This window comes from Hipposideros armiger, unplaced genomic scaffold (assembly GCF_001890085.2).
Source record: "Hipposideros armiger isolate ML-2016 unplaced genomic scaffold, ASM189008v1 scaffold_192, whole genome shotgun sequence".
NCBI lineage: Eukaryota > Metazoa > Chordata > Mammalia > Chiroptera > Hipposideridae > Hipposideros > Hipposideros armiger.
The window spans coordinates 1,282,905-1,301,860 of NW_017731542.1; the positions used below are offsets into that span (position 1 = coordinate 1,282,905).

Genomic DNA, 18,956 nt, shown 5'->3' on the forward strand with positions numbered 1-18,956 from the left:
GACCCAGTGCTCTACCAGCAGAGAGAAGGTTGCATGTAACAGATGGCAGATGGTGAAGAGCAACAGAGAAAGAGGGGCCCCAGACAGTGGGGGACTCTGTGGGCTAAAGATTATCAGGCATCTTCAGTGAAGAGGCTGCTATATTAGACTTCTTTCCTCAAGGGACTTAGAGTCTGTTTAAAACAGATTAAGAGTAATAGCTGAAAGGTCCGGCTAAAAAAAAAATTAGATGAAATAATGAAACAAGCAAAGCAGAGGCACTTCCAACTCAATGTAACTTAGTCGTTATCTGAACTTCATGATCTGGTTTTGAGGTAAAATTGCATCTCTTATAATAAAGGATAAGAGGAAAATTAGGCATGACTTTGAATTGTAAATGTTTTACAATTTTGAAAAACAAGGAATTCTCTTTCTTACTAAAATAAGTTTCTATCTCTCCATAAAGACCACATCTCCAAATATATTTCTCTGTGTCACTGAGGCACCCACCTGATCTTACAGTCAGCAATGCTATCAGGAATGTCACTATTGGGCAGAGATGGAGAAAGAGCAGTATTGAGTCTGGTTATGGGGTCTGCAGACCCTTAGCACTGGGAGTGCAAAACCCCAGAATAAATAGTTCAGCCGGGGCCAGCCACCCCCACCCCTGCAGACAGAGCTCACCAGCAGTCCAGCTGATGGGGCGTATTACTAAACATAGTCAGGTATCATCAAATGCAGCACATATCAAAATTGCAACTTGGTTTTGGATTGCTTATTTTTATGTGATAAAAACATCAGTATTCATTTAAAAGAAGGAATATCTAAGTGCCTGTTTTACTGCTGTAGTAAATTTACTTTTTCACTGTCAGTGACTAATAGAATGTAAGTTATTTTCAGGGAAAAATAAAACAGTCAAGCATTAATCTAAATTTCAGTTAAAAATGACAACATACAGGTACATCTATGGCAAGTTAGAATTAATCTCTTCCAAATGCGGCAAAATTCAAGTCACTTTATACAAAGGAGACTATGGAGAGAAGTCTGAACGAAAACAGGAAACCCAGCTAAATACCAACCTTCTAGCTCATTTCGTGGTGGTCTTCTGAGAACCTGGGGAACCACGGGCTAACTCATTTGATGGTAACGAAATGGTATTATTTACTTATAACCTTTTAATTTTGCCTCTAAGAGGAAAAAAAGCCATCACCATTGAAAGGTTTTCCTTTTTTCCCCATAACTAATTGTCTAAGAGAATGACAAATATAATAAACAAAATGACAAGGTATAAAGAAGTAAAAATTTGAAATAACAGGAAAATTGTAGAAGCATACTCATTATGTTCCATCTAACTTTGGCTTTCTAAAGTTTCCATATCTCAGCCTGTCCAATAACTATCAAGGGCAGTCTTGACAAGGCTAAAGTCACAAATCATATTGAGTTGACTGTAAATGCTAAGAATATTATATATGAGATCATCGTAATTAGTTAATGGATATTAATTATGGTATTTTTTTCCTTTGGACTAATTCTTCTTCTCCTTTATATTTTATTTTATTATAGTTAGCATCATGCTGCTATTCCTGCAAGCACTGAACTAGCATGGGATGTGACGATTATACTCCGAAATAAATGAATTGCTCAATTTCCAGTGACCATCTATCCAGACGCCATCTTCAAAATGTGTATCAATGCTCTATCGTAAAGGAGACAGTGGCCGGCTTTTTTCCAATATGCATGACATTTCTGGACAATGCAACTGGGGCACTGGCACTTATTTCCATGAAGAAAAACTTTGCAGTTCTATGGCATTCGTCATTTGACAAATGCAACAATTTTCCTTGTCAGTCAGCTCTGACTGAACTCACTCGCGGGGACTGTGGAACCCTGAAGGGCCCATTCAATTTCTGAAGAAGAAAGCTAAGATGAAGGACATGCCACTCCGGATTCATGTGCTACTTGGCCTAGCGATCACTGCCCTCGTCCAAGCGGTAGATAAAAGAGCGGATTGCCCACAATTATGTACGTGTGAAATCAGGCCTTGGTTTACACCCCGGTCCATTTACATGGAAGCAGCTACAGTGGACTGTAATGATTTGGGTCTTTTCAATTTCCCAGCCCGGTTGCCTGCTGACACACAGATTCTGCTCCTACAGACGAACAATATTGCAAAAATTGAACACTCCATAGACTTCCCAGTGAACCTGACTGGCCTGGACTTATCGCAAAACAATTTATCTTCAGTCACCAATATTAATGTAAAAAATATGCCTCAGCTCCTTTCTGTGTACCTGGAGGAAAACAGACTCACTGAGCTGCCTGAAAAATGTCTGCCTGGGCTGAGCAACTTACAAGAGCTCTACATTAATCACAACTTGCTTTCTGCCATTTCTCCAGGAGCTTTCATTGGCCTACAGAATCTCCTTCGCCTTCATCTCAACTCAAATAGGTTGCAGATGATCAACAGTCAGTGGTTTGATGCTCTTCCCAACCTGGAGATTCTGATGATTGGGGAGAATCCAATCATCAGAATCAAAGACATGAACTTCAAGCCGCTTATCAATCTTCGGAGCCTGGTGATAGCTGGTATAAACCTCACAGAAGTACCAGACAATGCCTTGGTTGGACTGGACAACTTAGAAAGCATCTCTTTTTATGACAACCGGCTTATGAAAGTCCCCCATATTGCTCTGCAAAAAGTTGTAAACCTCAAGTTTTTGGATCTCAATAAAAACCCGATTCATAGAATACGGCGGGGTGACTTTAGCAATATGCTGCACTTAAAAGAGTTGGGGATCAATAACATGCCTGAGCTGATTTCCATCGACAGTCTTGCTGTGGATAACTTGCCGGATTTAAGAAAAATCGAGGCGACTAACAACCCCCGGCTGTCTTACATTCACCCCAATGCGTTTTTCCGGCTCCCCAAGCTGGAGTCACTCATGCTGCATAGCAACGCCCTCAGCGCCCTGTACCACGGCACCATCGCATCCCTGCCCAACCTCAGGGAGATCAGCATCCATAGCAACCCCATCCGGTGCGACTGTGTTATCCGCTGGATTAACATGAACAAAACCAACATTCGGTTCATGGAGCCAGAGTCGCTGTTTTGTGTGGACCCACCTGAATTCCAAGGCCAAAATGTGCGGCAGGTGCATTTCAGGGAGATGATGGAAATCTGCCTCCCGCTGATAGCTCCTGAGAGCTTGCCTTCGAATGTGGATTTGGAAGCCGGAAGCTATGTTTCCTTGCACTGCAGAGCTACTGCAGAGCCACAGCCCGAAATCTACTGGATAACACCTTCTGGTCAAAAACTCTTGCCTAACACGCTGAAAGACAAGTTCTATGTCCATTCTGAAGGCACGCTAGACATACGTGGCATAACCCCAAATGAAGGGGGTTTATATACTTGTATAGCAACGAACCTGGTTGGTGCTGACTTGAAGTCTGTGATGGTCAAAGTGGACGGTTCTTTGCCCCAGGATAACAATGGATCCTTGAATATTAAAATTAAAGATGTCCAGGCCAATTCCGTTCTGGTGTCTTGGAAGGCAAGTTCTAAGATTCTCAAATCCAGTGTTAAGTGGACAGCCTTTGTCAAGACAGGAAATCCCCATGCCGCCCAAAGTGCTCGAATACCGTCGGACGTCAAGGTGTATAACCTGACTCATCTGAACCCGTCGACTGAGTATAACATTTGTATTGATATCCCCACCATCTATCAGAAGACCAGAAAACAATGTGTGAATGTCACCACAAAAGATTTGGACCCTGATTGGAAGGAATATGAAAAGAGTACCACCACCACATTTATGGCCTGCCTTGGGGGTCTCCTGGGGATTATTGGTGTGATATGTCTTCTCAGCTGTCTCCCTCAACATGTGAATGGTGATGGTGAACACAGATACGTGAGGAATTATTTACAGAAACCATCCTTTGCATTCAGTGAGCTCTACCCTCCTCTGATTGACCTCTGGGAAGGAGGCAGAGAAAAAAGCTCAGCATTGGAAGTGAAAGCAACGGTTATCGGTGTGCCAACAAACATGTCCTAAAAACAACCAACTAAACCTACTTCAAACAAAAGCTCATGACTGACTGTAGTGCTCGAAAAAAAAAAAGGCAGAGAAATATTACTTTCTAGAAAGAAGTGTAAGCTTCACCAATGCTGCTCCTGACCAATGGATCTATGTACAAGTTCAGCATTTTAATTAACTGGCTTCAAAGGGTACTGTGGCAACCAAATAAAGTAATTCCATTTTCTAGAACTTCCATGTAACTTTTATGTCTGGACTACAGTTAAAGTGGACGAAAACATTTCTGTATTTTTTTTAAGTATATAAGAGTAGTTGAACTGAGCAATACCTCCTACTGTGTTGTATCACACATATTAGCCACGAGTTTTTGCAGTGACCAGATAAACTTGAATTGACACGTGGTGTAACAAATGGACACATTCTGTAGAGTAGACACAGTGAGTATGTGGGCCTCTTTTATAAGGAAAAATACATTTTGGATTAAAACCAATTGCTTTTGTCTTGTTTTTGTTTCTAAATAAAGAATAATTTCTGGGAAGTGTCATCTGACCAGACATCATTTAAATGACAACATTTTCAAAAAGTGTTTTTCTATAATGAAATTTGGACTGTGTGAAGACACATTGACTGAGTTCTATAACTATGTTTTTATAATGCACAAAAAAGGATTGGAGAAGGTGCTTTCATCAATAGTGAAGGACAATCATGACACTGTATTTAACCCTTTAACTAGTGACAAAACAAATCCTCTAGGAAATTATGTATTCACTTAAAGATTTTCTTTTCTGAACAGCAAGCTCTTGGACTGGATTCAATTATTAGGTTCACATAATGTAAACCCAATATCTGAGGAACCGCAAGTCTTATTTTAATAATTAGTAGTAACTCAACTTTAAGATGCTTACCTTGCAGGAAATGTTGCCAAATCTCAGCAGGACTTACAATCTAGGTGTAATTTTCAAATCCCCCTGTAATTCTAAAATACTTAATGAGCTCCCCTGCAATAACAAACAAATAACCTCATAACTTGCTGTGCTGCCAACATAGCGATGAAACAATATTTTCTCCATGACTCCACAAGAAGGGGGTTTATATACTTTTATAGCAATGAACCTGGTTGGTGCTGACTTGAAATCAGTGATGGCCAAAGTGGGTGGTCCTTTGCCCCAGGATGACAATGAGATTTAGAATTTTAGAAGACTAAGATTTTCCAAGGCTAAAATTTTAGAATTTTACTTTACAGTTTACTAGACTATTAGAAGAATTTTATAGGTTCAATTTTATAAAATTCCCCCTTTTATGTACTGCACCCCACTATAAAAATGGCATGAGTCAGATAATTCCAGGGTTCAATAGAAATTTAAAAGGACAGTTTTGCTAATGAGAGGAAAAACTTCTCAGACAAATTTAGAGTAAAAGGAAAAAAAAATAAGTGCAGTTCTCTATGACTATAGTTCAGGTACCTAAAAAACACTTCTTTAAAAAGTTAAGAATCCTTGAATTGAAATGCCAAGAACACTCCTAACAATGTAAGATCCTATATAGTAAATGTGAGGATTTTACTTGGAAAAAACAGCCAAGGTCTTTTAGGGTTTTAGTCATATTTACAAAAAAAACAACCCATCTGTGTATAAGGGAAGTACCCTGAAACAATAAAAAAATCATCTAAGATAAAAAGCCACACTTTTTATAGTCAAATCACTCATCTCTACAAAGCTACAAGGTTTCCATGTTAATTGCGGCAGTGCTTTTTCATAAGCGAGTGTTTAACTTTTTTTACAGTAGCTTGCTGCATAGTATCAACACGTCATTGGCCTGCAAACATTCCCAACACTGTAGTCATATCCACCTATCTGTCAGTGCTAGACATGTGCTTTTGTGATCGCAATGACAGTTTCTAATTAAATCTTAGATGTTTCTGACAACGTGAAAGGTAATTGTTATGAACTCTTTAAAATGAAAGAACAAACTGTGTTAATTCAACACAACCAAAATATGAGACTTGCTAATTCAATGTGTTTCCCAAACACAAGTTTTACAACCTGATGAATCACTATCATACACCGGCTGACATTAGAATTTATCAGCAAGACATGCTCATACATCATGAGAGGTTTCAGCACCACGGACAGAGCTTTTTAGAGCCAAGCTATTTGTCAAAAGTACAGGAGTTGAAATATGACCTATTAGGATGCAGGTATTGTGTAGGTCAGCAAGAACTTTCTCAGGTATCTTGCATGTTTCTCTCAAACCTATCTGCATAAAGAACTATAACAAACATATTTAGCTGAGAATCCATTTCAAGCTGCATTTTCCTTAGACAAACTGTAGCAAATAGCACTCTGAATAGACATAGTGAGTGCTGAAATGAAGTATTTTTGGTACCGACAAATAAATACAGGTGCTCAAAGCAAAACACGATCATATTTACTTCATCAAATTTTAATCTAAATTGCCAGTAAGAAAGAAAAGCATTTGCTTCAATTACAAGAATATTTCATACTTCCTGTGTTACACTCGAAATCTCACATAAAATCAACTAAGCATGGGGTTAAAGTACTCAAAGCATGTAAAGTACAATTTGCTGATACCATACGGATGCAACCACAAACTTTACCTATAAAAAATAAAACTCTAATGTTTATACCCCTGTGAATGCCAAATAATCCCCGCATCTGGTATGGAAAAAAACATTTTTTTTCACAAAAGTATATATTTTTGAAATTACATATTTTAAAATTTACACTGCAAAATAAAATTCAAATTTTCTGAAATTAGTATGCCCAGTTGAAATGCATAAAAACAATATGGAGCAAAATGTGTAATTGTCAGCAAAGCCAAAAAAATAATATGCCGCCCATCACATGCAGACCATTTTGCATAGGAAAAAAAAAAAGAAATATATTTATGGTACACACATCAGTCTTTTGATACTGATTTCAGTTCTTAAATTTTTATTCTAATTGGATAAAAAGTGTTAAGCAAAACTACATTAGTGTCAGCATTATATTATAATTCCTTAGTCTATTCATTTAACTACATTTTGTTTACATTTAATAAATATATTTACTGTATGGCTATTAGTCACTGGAAAAACAGAAGTGAACAGGGCAAATTCTTCATTATTAAGGGGCTTATATTCTACTGGATTATATTCTGGTTATGTATCACCATTTTCACAAATATGTCTTAACTATTATTACTTATAGTTATACTTAGTAGAGTCTCAGCTTCAAGCCATAATTTCAAAGAATGGTAATACCCAGAAAACCACAGATTTTTATCTTGGTCTAAAACGTTTTACTTATCATAACATGCTGATATAGAATTTAATTCAAATTTATTATTGAAATTTATTATTTATTATACACTACATATAGAGAAGCTAGCCTAATGCCACCTTTAGACTGGAAAATAAGAAGTAATGTCTACTTACCATAAACTCATCCTAGGCATAGAAACACAGATAACTAAATGTTTCCCCTAGTTTAAACACAGAGAGATTGATCACCCAAGAAATATAAGAAGTTAAATTCAAGAAGATAATCTAGCACTGACAAAATGTTTCTATATTTTACAAGGAGAATCAACTTTATCAACTCTTATAAGATCTTCCAACAACTGTGAAGGAAAACCTTAAAATTTCATAGATTAGCCTTTTACACAAAAAAATCAGAAGTGATAGGCCAGTAACCAATAAAGCAAACAAAAACAACGAACAGGTTTAAAAGTATATATTTGCTAAAGAAAGGGCAAATTCCAATAAAATGTTCACACACTTATCACAAATACCAGAAAAAAAAATTCTCGTTGTACATGTCCCCAGTAAGTGGCAACTTGGGCTTCATCCCAATGTTGACATTCTAGAAGATGGGGAATAATGACTAGTGATTATATGGTGACTACATTTTCTTTGATCCAGTCTCCTTCCTTCTCTTTCCCTTTAACTTCCAAAACAAATTATAACAAATAAGTAGAAGGTTTTTTGTTTTTGTTTTTGTTTTTTTTTAAGAAAACGATTGTTGTAGATATGTTTACTATACCAAACATCCCAAATGGTCATTTGGGGTTAAATCTAAGCAGAAAGACTGCAGTGATCTTCTGTAGCAGATGATAATATTTTCTCCCTTGGTTCTACAGCCCCACTTCTGTTATACCAGTTAGCTCTGGCTAACGCATTGCTAACTAGGTCATTGCTTGGGAGCATGGCAGTATTGTACTGGTAAGAAAGAGCCATGACTAGAATCAAATGTTACAATCATCATCATGGAGTTCTGGAAAAACAAAGAAACTGACTCCAGTGTCAACACAATTGTGACTGCTTTCATGTATTCATTTGAAAAGTGAGGAAGTTATCTATCGTTAAGGGTGACTACCAACTTTTATACCCTGGAAGTCAGGTAAGAATAAAAACACTATTCATATACAGGAATAAAATGAGAAAATCAGAACTAATTCTAATAGTCATAATCCATATATGCAATCCTTAGAAATGGTATTAAAAGATAAATGTTAAGAAGGGAAATTCTAGTGAAATATAGATTATTTCCAAAATCTGGCCTAAATATTTCATTATTGAGATAACAGAAGTGCTCCTGAATTGACTAGCAAGCACCCAATAAGTTCTCAAGTGAGAAGATATGAAGTATAACACAATTCCTTTCTATTACTACTGAAAATAGGCAAGCCTGCAGAGATTTGAATTTACTTCTTCTAGTCCACTTTACATACACACCACAGGGCAGTTAGTTTATCTTCGAAACAAGCCGTACAGTCAATAAGAGGTTAGGTTCATCACAGATACATCAATACAACTTTCTCTTAAAAGCAAATGAGGTATTCAAATAAGTATTAAATTCAGAGAAAATATCATATATGATTTCAAAATTATTGTAGAGTAGCCCAGAGTAACAAAACATAACAAAAAGAATCATGGTTGAACTTGGCAAGACTTTCATAAGAATAAATTATAATGGCATTTGAAGACCTCACAATACTTTGTGTGCTTACATTTACTTTTTCTGACTCTAATATATCATCAAGAAACTAATAGCATTATGTGACCATTGTAAGGAAAACCCGGCTTCCTATTAAAACATATGGCTCAGTGTCTGAAGTTATTGATTCAAAATCCAATTGCGATATCCATTTATAATGTTTACCAGCCACTGCAACAAATAATGGAGTAGGGTTGAAACATAAATTGACCCTCTTAATCCTAGCATTGAGAGAATCACAGTGTAATAAAATAACCTCCCTGTCCATTTTGGTACCAGATTCAAGGCTGGTGAAGACACAAATAGTTCTCAAACCATTAGAGATGCCATTATTAAAACAATATGGTCAAACACACCAAAATAATTCCCCAAAAAGAATACTACAAAAGAAGAGCTCTTCAAAAAAAATACTACATAAAATTGAATTTCATTATCAGAACTTGGATTAAAGTCAGGTACCTTTGGTGAGCATCCTGTAACACTGGTTCCAGAGAAAGATCACAGATCCAATAAAGAAGAAGAAACAATGTCTCAAAAATAACTTCAAGGCTTCTGAGATTCCCTGTTTCCTAGTAAGTTCATCAGTAAAACATTATAATGTATATTTTCATATTAAATAATTTATTTTATGTTTCACAAGACATTTACATACAAAATATATAAGTTTATATAATTATGTGATTCTTACTACTCAATGCATACACTTGGTATAAAAATAAAAATCCTTTAAACCATAGATATGATATAGAAAAGGTATACAAATAGAAGAAAATATTCATTTCTTTCTACTAACAGAATCTTTATCTATACAAATATGTAGGAATTAACAGATTGCATTGAAGAAAGGAGCTACATCAAAAACAACTGTGAGGCTAAGGGAAGTCTGTTTACCCGTCTAATGAATTGTGTGTGTTTCAGGCCATGCTCAGTTCTAAGTGACATTATGATGCTTGAGATATTTTCCTGACACATAAAAATGCCTGCAATTAATAAATATGTTACTAACATAATATTATATTTGAGTAAATATACATTTATCTATGCTTAAGAAGCAAGATAAAAACTAGGAAGGAAGGAAGGAAGGAAGGGTGGGGAAGGAAACATTTACTGAACCAACGTGCCAGACTAACCATTTGCTTTGGTCTTAAGAAATCCACTCCACATCTAAATTTAAAGGTGTGTGGGAAACACAAACATCTACCATCTTACTATGTGTCTGGCATGCTAATGGATGCCACATCTCTCCCTCATATGGTCTCTCTCTCCGCGTCCTGCCCCAATGCCCCCTCCCCCACCTCTCTAACAGAGCTTAGCCTTGTGGATGACTTGTCTATTACAAACCTTGGGTTCTGAGTAGTTCTAATGTATGAACTGCAATTTAAGAATTGGCTCTGAGGAGTTCTATAAACGAATTTGTTCTAGGAGAACAAAATTGTTTAATATAACTTAGATGATGTAGATTGTCTGTTAATAAAAGGGGCAGCAAAAGTATTAAATAAAAACCTGACACCCTGATACCTATCCATGGCGTTAAAACCTACAGATGCTCATCTAGGAAGCTGATCAGCTGTGCTCCCCAGTGGAAGAGACAGGGGGTCCATTAAAACAAATAAACAAATACTTCAGTAGGTTCATGAGCTTCTATGGAATTAAACTGGAAAAAGAATTGTATGTGTAAAGGAGTTCCTCAGTATTCAATGAGTACTAATTTTTGCTTGCAAATATTTGAAAGCCACTATGCTGAACTATGTTCCCATTCTAAATGATAAGCCACCTCCTTGAGTTTTTTTGTTTTGTTTTGTTTTTTTAATGAGTCATCTGTATGGTAGAATTCCATCCAAGGTATGAGATTTGGAAAATAATAGTAGCAAAGCTTTAGAACACAGAAGCAAGGCGTGACCCATGTTTTCATTCACACATGAATTTTATTCATGCACTCTTCATTTATTGAGGATCTACTATGTGCTAGACATGATATTGAGCTACTAGACAGTCAACATTGACAATGAAAAACAAATTCCCTGACATCATAAAACCTAAAGTCCACAAGTAGGTGCCAACAAATTAATCTGGCAACTGCAACATAGGTTAATAAAAACATGATCCGCATGGGGATAGAGTACATATATTTGGGAGGTTCAGTTTATTATAAAGGGGTCCAGAAAGGGCTGCGAGAACCAAGACTGTCTTTACACAATCTTCCAATTAGAGAGCAGAGAAACGTCAGGAGCAGGTTGGGGACAGCTTGAAGATGACAATTAGCTGAAGAATTTGAATAGCATCAGAGTACTGAGAAACTGGGAGAAAGTTCTAAAGAAGCCAAAAGCCAGGGCTGGCTTCAGAAAGAAAAATGGACAGATAGGTAAATAAATAAATAAATAGAAATCAAACTTTATTTGTTACTAACCTGCTGGAAACTAATATCCCAGGGGAAATGACTAGGCCACATTTAAAACACCAAGACTGATTTATAAGGCTACAAATATTAGTTTCCCGTATTTCAATCCCGACTCCCTCTGGAGTCAAGCTCCAGTCTCCCAGCCAATCCCTAGTCCTCCATAGTCCGTAATATGGGAAGTTGGTAATAAAGGAGAAAAGGTAATAGTCACACTCTATATCCTCCTCCCTAAGGCCCTCCCTAATCTGAAACCACACACCCTACACACATGCACACACACACACACACACACACACACACACGCACACACAGATCCTCACAAACATATGCTCTGACACACCCTCATGTTCAAGCCTAGTAGACTGCATTATTTACAAGACAACCTAATTTCAGATATTTAAAAAATACATCTCCCATGAAATTAACAGAGGGTCTAAATGATACTCAAGCTTTCCACTGTCTCCTCAAAGGTGTAGGGGGGAAGGAAGAAGGGAGAGAGGCAGAGAGGGAGAGAGAGGGAGAGAGGGAGAGATGGAGAGGGAGGGAGGGAGGGAGGGAGGGAGAGAGAGGGAGAGAGAGAAAGAGAGAGAGAGAGAGAGAGAGAGAGAGAGAGAGAGAGAGAGAGAAAGTAAGTCCTTTAGGAGAGAGTACCAGCAANAGAGAGAGAGAGAGAGAGAGAGAGAGAGAGGGAGAGAGAGAGAGAGAAATGAAAGAGGCCCTAGGTATTCTGGGCAGTTTTGTATATAAAAACCCAAAAGTAATGTAAAATTAGGGTCTATGTCTTTGAATTTAAGACAGGTCCAGTACTAGTTCCACCGTCAATTGTATTTCTTTTAGAAATTTCACATTTATGTTACATAGACTTTAATAAATATATAAGTATAAAAAGAGATGTAAGAAAACCAGGAAAAACTTGCATCTCATTTATTTGAAATACGTTTTCTACAATACCAAACACAGGTCTTGCTGGATCTTACAGGTATCACTTTCCGCAAATAGACCAAAAAAAAAAAATCACCCTCTATTATGTTTTTCTAGTTGAGACTTTGAACTCAAAATAACTTAAAACAGGAAAGAGTATTTATAAAAGTACTGAGCCACATGAATCAGAATTCATTCTAGATTTTTCTATAATTTCTCACCACCATGCTCTCTTAAGAAAAAGATTAAGACTGTCTAACATAAGTCCAATATAGGTTTTAGAGTAAAGAAGTGCATCATGTCACAATAATATAAAGCTCAATTTTGGAGATGTCCTTTAAAATTAATAGATGAGGTAAGCATTAATACACATAATAAACATAACATATAATAATAAATATAATAGCAGAGATGAGCATTGGCATAAAAATTTGGAGATATTCTCGCTATTAAATTTCATCAAAAGTGTTTTGGGAACTGTGTTTCTAAGACAAAATTCATTATTTTTCAGTTCTTTAATATCTTCTGTTTGAAAACTTTGTTAGAGATTTTCACCAGAAACCAAGGAGGAAATTCCAAACAGAAAATGCATTAGGTAAAACCACATCCATCTTCCCAAAATATTAAATATACTGGTGACTGAGTCTGCCCGGAAAAGCTTCTACCATATCCTGATGCCAGCTCCTAATTTACGGTGAGGAATCCAACTTACTATGGCGGGTGTGTCTGTTCCATTTTTCCATGGTATACTCATAGGTGATAGAGAATGGCCTTTAGACTAAAATGACTACTAAGTGCAACACCAGAGTGAATTTTATCTTATTAATAAGAGTAACTCTGCCTCAGCACTAGGCTGTAGTACTCAGGCCACCTGAGTTTCAGTGTGAATTCTCTGAACACCAGGTAAGAAGACCCATGCGGCTCAGCACAAACTGTCATCTCATCTTTGAAAAACCAAGTCGAGTTTTAGCTCCAGGGAAGCCGGAATATATAAAATACTAGAAAGACTATGAGATCAGTAGCCCTAGATTTTGGAACTAGAGTTAAAACCTTAAACTTATGAGGATGTTATAAAACTCTACGGGATTACACACCTATAAAGTACTTTTTAAGATATAAGACATTATCAGATCTGGCATTTGAATATGTTATCCATAGCTACTCGGTGCTGGCAGAAAACTTAACGCTAACATACCTTGATGAATTATTGCAAACCCAATGATTACTCCTACTGTTCAAAGTGAGCGCTGTCGAACATCTGTGGGTGGCCTTTGTAGTAGCAATGGCTTCTCAGTAAAGATTTTTGCTGTATTGAGAAAAGCCAAACCTGCAACCTTTAAATAATCTGGCTTCAGAAAGGAATTCCTTCTATCAAACCTCTCCTAAAGTTCTCCTTGACTTGAAATCTCTCAGAATATATCATTTTAAAATATGACATAATTATATATTTTTAAATATTTTATTACAAAAATAACATATTATACAAAATCAAGGAAGTGAACAACAGAGAGTCTCACATTCTCCCTACACTCTTAGAAAAACCTGCCATCCTGCTTTCCACAAAGCTTATGTTATCTCTGATTCTACTACCTTAACTCTTAATCTAGACTACAGCTGCCCACACTTTCAAGGTGGCATCAAAGACCTCCAACCTCAGAATAAAAGAACACTTCAGTCACCTTACCCAGCCCCCTAATCTCCCGATGACCTCTACCATGTCAGTCCTTTATATATCAGCCTGTTGCATTTTTGAAAAGTTCTAGGGCTAAACACATTTTCCCCTCATGTTAAAATGAGAGTTTGCTTCTTTCCAGTCCGTACAAGTGTTATTTTAGGGAGCGAAAGAATAAATGTAATGTATAGACACAGGGCAGCCCTGCAGGGCAATGATGCTATCATGTCCTTATGTCATCTTTCCTCCACACTGAAGATATCCATGTCCTTAAATGAAGTCAGGTCACTCTTCTCCAGAAACGATCCAAATCATTAAAGTCTCTCTTAAAATATAGTACCAGAAACAGAATGCAACCCTCCAGGCGTGCTAAGCTCTCATCTCTTTCTTTGGTTGGGGAGTAATGCTAACTAAGTTCCTGCACTATTTTCCATTGAAAGCAGAGCCTATTCTAGGCAGACAAGGGTCATCATACCTGATGCCAAGTCCTGTGGACAGAACCATTGGCGGTAGCATCATTGGCAGCATTTAGTCAATGCTAATCCCTAGCATATGTATAAACTCATCCAACCCGTATAAGGAAGAGGCAATTGGTAGCCATATTTTATAGCATAGGTGAGAAAATTGAGGTGTACAAAGTATAAGTTACCAGGGCTTCGCTAGTGAGTTTTTATGGGCAGTGGTGAGAGGGTATTTTGGTCTCCATGTAAAAGCAAGTTGAAAGCTTGCTAACACCTACTGCAAACCTTAGAATTTCTCATATGAACCAATATGACCCCTTAGATAAATGACATTCACAGGTAGTAGGGGTGGGTTTTCTTAACATCAGCAATTATCATAAGAGCAGAGAGTTAAGGATCTCTATAGTTAGAAATCAGAGTGCACTGACTGCACACTTTTCGAGGTAAAGCCTGATACCAACTAAGAACTGGAAACGAGCAGCACAGCAATTGCACCTCGCTGCTGCCATGGTCAGTAGAGACACTGATACAGCGACGAGGTTTTCAGTCCCAACCAGCAAGGCGACCCCAGCTCCTCAGGAAGAAAACTAATGAAAGAGGCTCCCGTACATCCTGGTTGTTTACTTGCTTAACTCAATAACAGTAGTCAAACCCCATCGTGAGTTAATTGGATGCTAAGAAAGTATAGATTAGAATAACTAAAGCTTGTTTTTGTTTAGCTATGTTTTTAATTGCAGTCCACATTAAAATAAATATAATACAGTGCAACACACATGCAAAAGAATTTAAGTTTCACACACACAAAATTATTCTTGTACTGTGCAATATAAATTGATATTTTCTATTCTACTCTAGTTCTGTTTTTAAAACTGCTGGATGCTCTATTAATGTATTTCATTAACTACAAAGGAGTCATGGCCTGCAATTCGAAAACAACGTGGAACACCTAGTAGCACAACCATCGTCGGAAATAAACCACAAGGCAAGCAGTGACTGTGGAGCTGCCATTTACCTCCTCTCTTCTGTAATTATTAGCTCCAAGATGAATACTGTTTCTCTTCACTCCAGGTCAATAAGGGAAAGTGAAAGACCCAGTTACTGAAGAGGAGCTATGTGAAGGGGTAGAGAAGGCGAGCGGGCTCCATATCTCCTGAGGCTTAGCAGAGCTGAATAACTTGTCCAAAAGGGAGGGTTAGGATTAAAACCCAATTATGTATGACTCCAACATTCATAATTTTTCCATAGGTTAGAGGATGGCCTAGCAATATAATTAATATCTCTAAAATGCATCTGTATAAGGATACTCTAACTAAAACCCTCTCAAAGGATAGAAAAACATCTTAAGTTGTTAAATCAGGAGATTTTCAGATAAACTCCTTATAGATTTCTAAGCAAGAACATCCACTGGCAGATTCAATGGCTTTGAGTTGGGAATCATTTCTAGAGTTTCATTCAAAAAAAAGGAACAGTGTATGAGTTTCCTCGGGCTGACAAAAGAAAGTACCACACAGCCTTCTTCCTTATGTCTCTTTCTCTATGCCAAATTATCCCTCTCCTTTCTCATATAAAGGCATCAGGCATGGGACTATTTCCAACATGCCCTCATTTTAATTTGATTATACTTGTAAAGACCCTATTTCAAAATAAGGTCACATTCACAGGCGCCGGGGTTAGAACTTGACTATGTCCTTTCTGGGGCTACAGCTCCTACTGTATCAAAGCAGACAGAAATGCATAAATCTAGGATGCCAACTATACAGCTCTTGCCAAATTGGAATGTTTCAAAGGTACAGTGGCTCGGTTCACATTCTAGTGGCAACAGAGTGTGTGAGGAATGGTGTTAACTTCTTCCATCTTGGTTCCCTGATTGCATTTTTATTATACCATCGTAAATGCTAACAAAAATAAAGCAAAATTAATTTTCAAGAAGGATTCATTCCATATTCAATTTATACTAATTATCATGCTGGAAGGGCCATTTAGATGTTAGTTATAAAAAGGTTTTGTTCTGTTTGAAGCAAAGAATTTTTTAATCAGTGCTTATTTAGTTGCTGAAGATGCATTTCACCATTTCCTAATCATGGCAAATAAAAGATGTTAAGCCAGAATTACAATTTCCCATCATGCAAAACAAAACTTATAGAAAAGGCTGGCATACTGCTTTATATACTTAGGGAGATCAATTTCTCTATTTCACACTTTCAGACCACATTTATCAAAGTAAGAAAAGGCAAATGTAATCAAGCTTGATAAGCCAAGAAGCCAAGCAAATGATAGGAAAAAATAATTTGATTTGAGGGGTAAAGATATTGAATCACCTCCTCAGTGCTCTGAATGATAAAAGCACAGAGTCAAAAGCAGCTCAGTTTTGTACAACCAAGTGGTATTTCAACAGTTTTTCCAAAGAAGTACAATAATCAATAATCAGTGTCGAGTTTTTGAAAGAACTTTAATATGAATGAGCTAAGAAATTACATTTTAAAAATCTCACTATGAAATACAGTTGGAGAACAGATGGATTCACTACACCTTTGTATAACTGCACTTTATAATACAAAGAGGTATCACAGTCATTCTTTTCAATATATTTGGTGATTGTGGATAATGTCATGTTGCCTAGAGTCATCTGATGCCTTTATTCTATTGGAGGAATCAAGATGGCGCTAGTTAAGGGTTTTCCTCTGCTTTTGTCTGTTTAGCATTAGCATGACTAGGGGGACAGTCTTACAAAGAAAATTATCAAAGGCAGTCGCTCTGTCTAATGATGAGGCATCCGACATCCTGTGCCTGACATCGACTCCCAGGGACACAGGACCAAAGGAAGAAGGAAATAGTGTGCCTTTGTGTTCAGTTGTGGTACCTACTTTTTATTACCTGGGCAATAAAATTCAATGCTTCTTATATAACTGTTCAACCCATCTTAAATTTTAATAGCCATCCACAAATAAACAAATGACATCACTTGTTTCAAATTATGTGTAACTTACAGAAAAAAGCCTGCAAAATTAGTTATAATAAATTAAAATTGCCATGTAAGAAAAGTGGAACATAGCTAAAAAAAAAACCATTATAGATAAGATTCCACCAACTTATACTCCTGTTTTTAATTCATCTGAAATCATATTCAGTTCTTACAACCCTAAAAGTATAGTCTCTTTGTCCATGAAGAATGCCAGAAATTATGTGGTCACTTGTCTGAAATAGCTTAGCATTTGTGCACCTTCAAATAATATAACTTACTCATAAAACCCTTTAAGGCAAGACAGAACCGCCTGCATCTATATTTTAGGAAGGAAAAATATTGAAAATTATGCCATATCAAATATCACAAATACAGCAGAAAATATCATATTGCTAAATATTTTTTTAGTTAAAATGATTTTTAAAACTATCTCCATTGATCTCCTTATTTAAAATTCTGTTTGGCTACTGTGAGAATAAATGAGCAAACAAATGAATATGACATCCATGGGAAGTCAAGAAGGATTGAGCCTTCATTTTTATCTTTACCCTATTTACACTGTACAGTGAAGAGAATATTTTGGAACTGAGCTAATGAAAGACTAAATTAAGACACAGTTGTACTGCTCTGGGAATCTCAGTGGCACCGTTTCCCAGAGGCCACAACCCTCAATGGTTCTAATAAACTAGAACAATGGCCAGAGACTGGACTAGGTTGGTTTTTCTTAGTTCAATAGTATTTATGAAGAAATTAAAATGTTAGAAGCTTCTGGGTACACAAAGATGGACCAGATATGCATCTTGCCTACAAGAGTTTGGAGAGTTATCTATGGTGGGAAAAACTCTGCAGGAGGAAGAAGAGATAAGGAATGCCAGAGCAATTAAGCAGCTTCCAGATACATTTTGTGAAAGCTCAGATAGAATTAAGGTGACCCTGATATGCTAATCATCTCTCCTATCTAGAATGTTCTTTTTTTAACAGAAGACACATAAACTAGTACCTATTCTCTTTGTAAAAACAGCAGTAAATGTCCACTTTCTAAAATAGAAAAAAAAATACATTTTTCCCTCTGAATTAAAAAATCCTATTTTGAGCCAGGAGAAGAGAACACCTATTAAGATGTAGTTCACCTGCTGAGAATTTGGCTCACCTCACCATTTCCCAGAAAAGAAAAAACGGGGCCGATTCTCTCTCTGACAAGGCTGCCTTCTGCTGTTGGCATCCCCACTTCTTCAAAACCTGAAACTCTCATTTTATTTCTGTAGTTACCTCCTAGCTTTCTATTGTCACCTCTACTAAACCCCAGTCACAATCACAATTCATTTTCCGACTTGCGTGCATTATTTTCTTGAACACAATGAACAGGAGTGAAAAAAGCAAAGAGCAGAAAAGAAAGAGGGGGGGCACAAAACAGCAAATCAGCGCCCTCCCCCCACCAAAAAGTGAGATGCAAGAGATTAAAAGGCAAGCTAAGGAAAAAGGAACAGAACACAGAGCTGAGGAGAGAGGGAGGGAGGGAGGGAGGCAGAGAA

General features: G+C 37.0%; 2 protein-coding genes across 2 annotated transcripts in view; one reads left to right on the top strand and one right to left on the bottom strand.

The window, feature by feature from the left end:
- LRRN3 (leucine rich repeat neuronal 3) overlaps nucleotides 1-4,551 on the top strand; it is a 35,303-nt gene extending 30,752 nt beyond the window's left edge. The window contains exon 2 of the mRNA XM_019653031.1: nucleotides 1,543-4,551. Within this exon, the coding sequence (XP_019508576.1) occupies nucleotides 1,905-4,031 (2,127 nt within the window). The 5' untranslated portion in view covers nucleotides 1,543-1,904 and the 3' untranslated portion in view covers nucleotides 4,032-4,551. The remainder of the gene's footprint in view (nucleotides 1-1,542) is intronic.
- The window catches only part of IMMP2L (inner mitochondrial membrane peptidase subunit 2), a 772,705-nt gene that overhangs the window by 381,906 nt on the left and 371,843 nt on the right, over nucleotides 1-18,956 (bottom strand). The window lies entirely within an intron of this gene.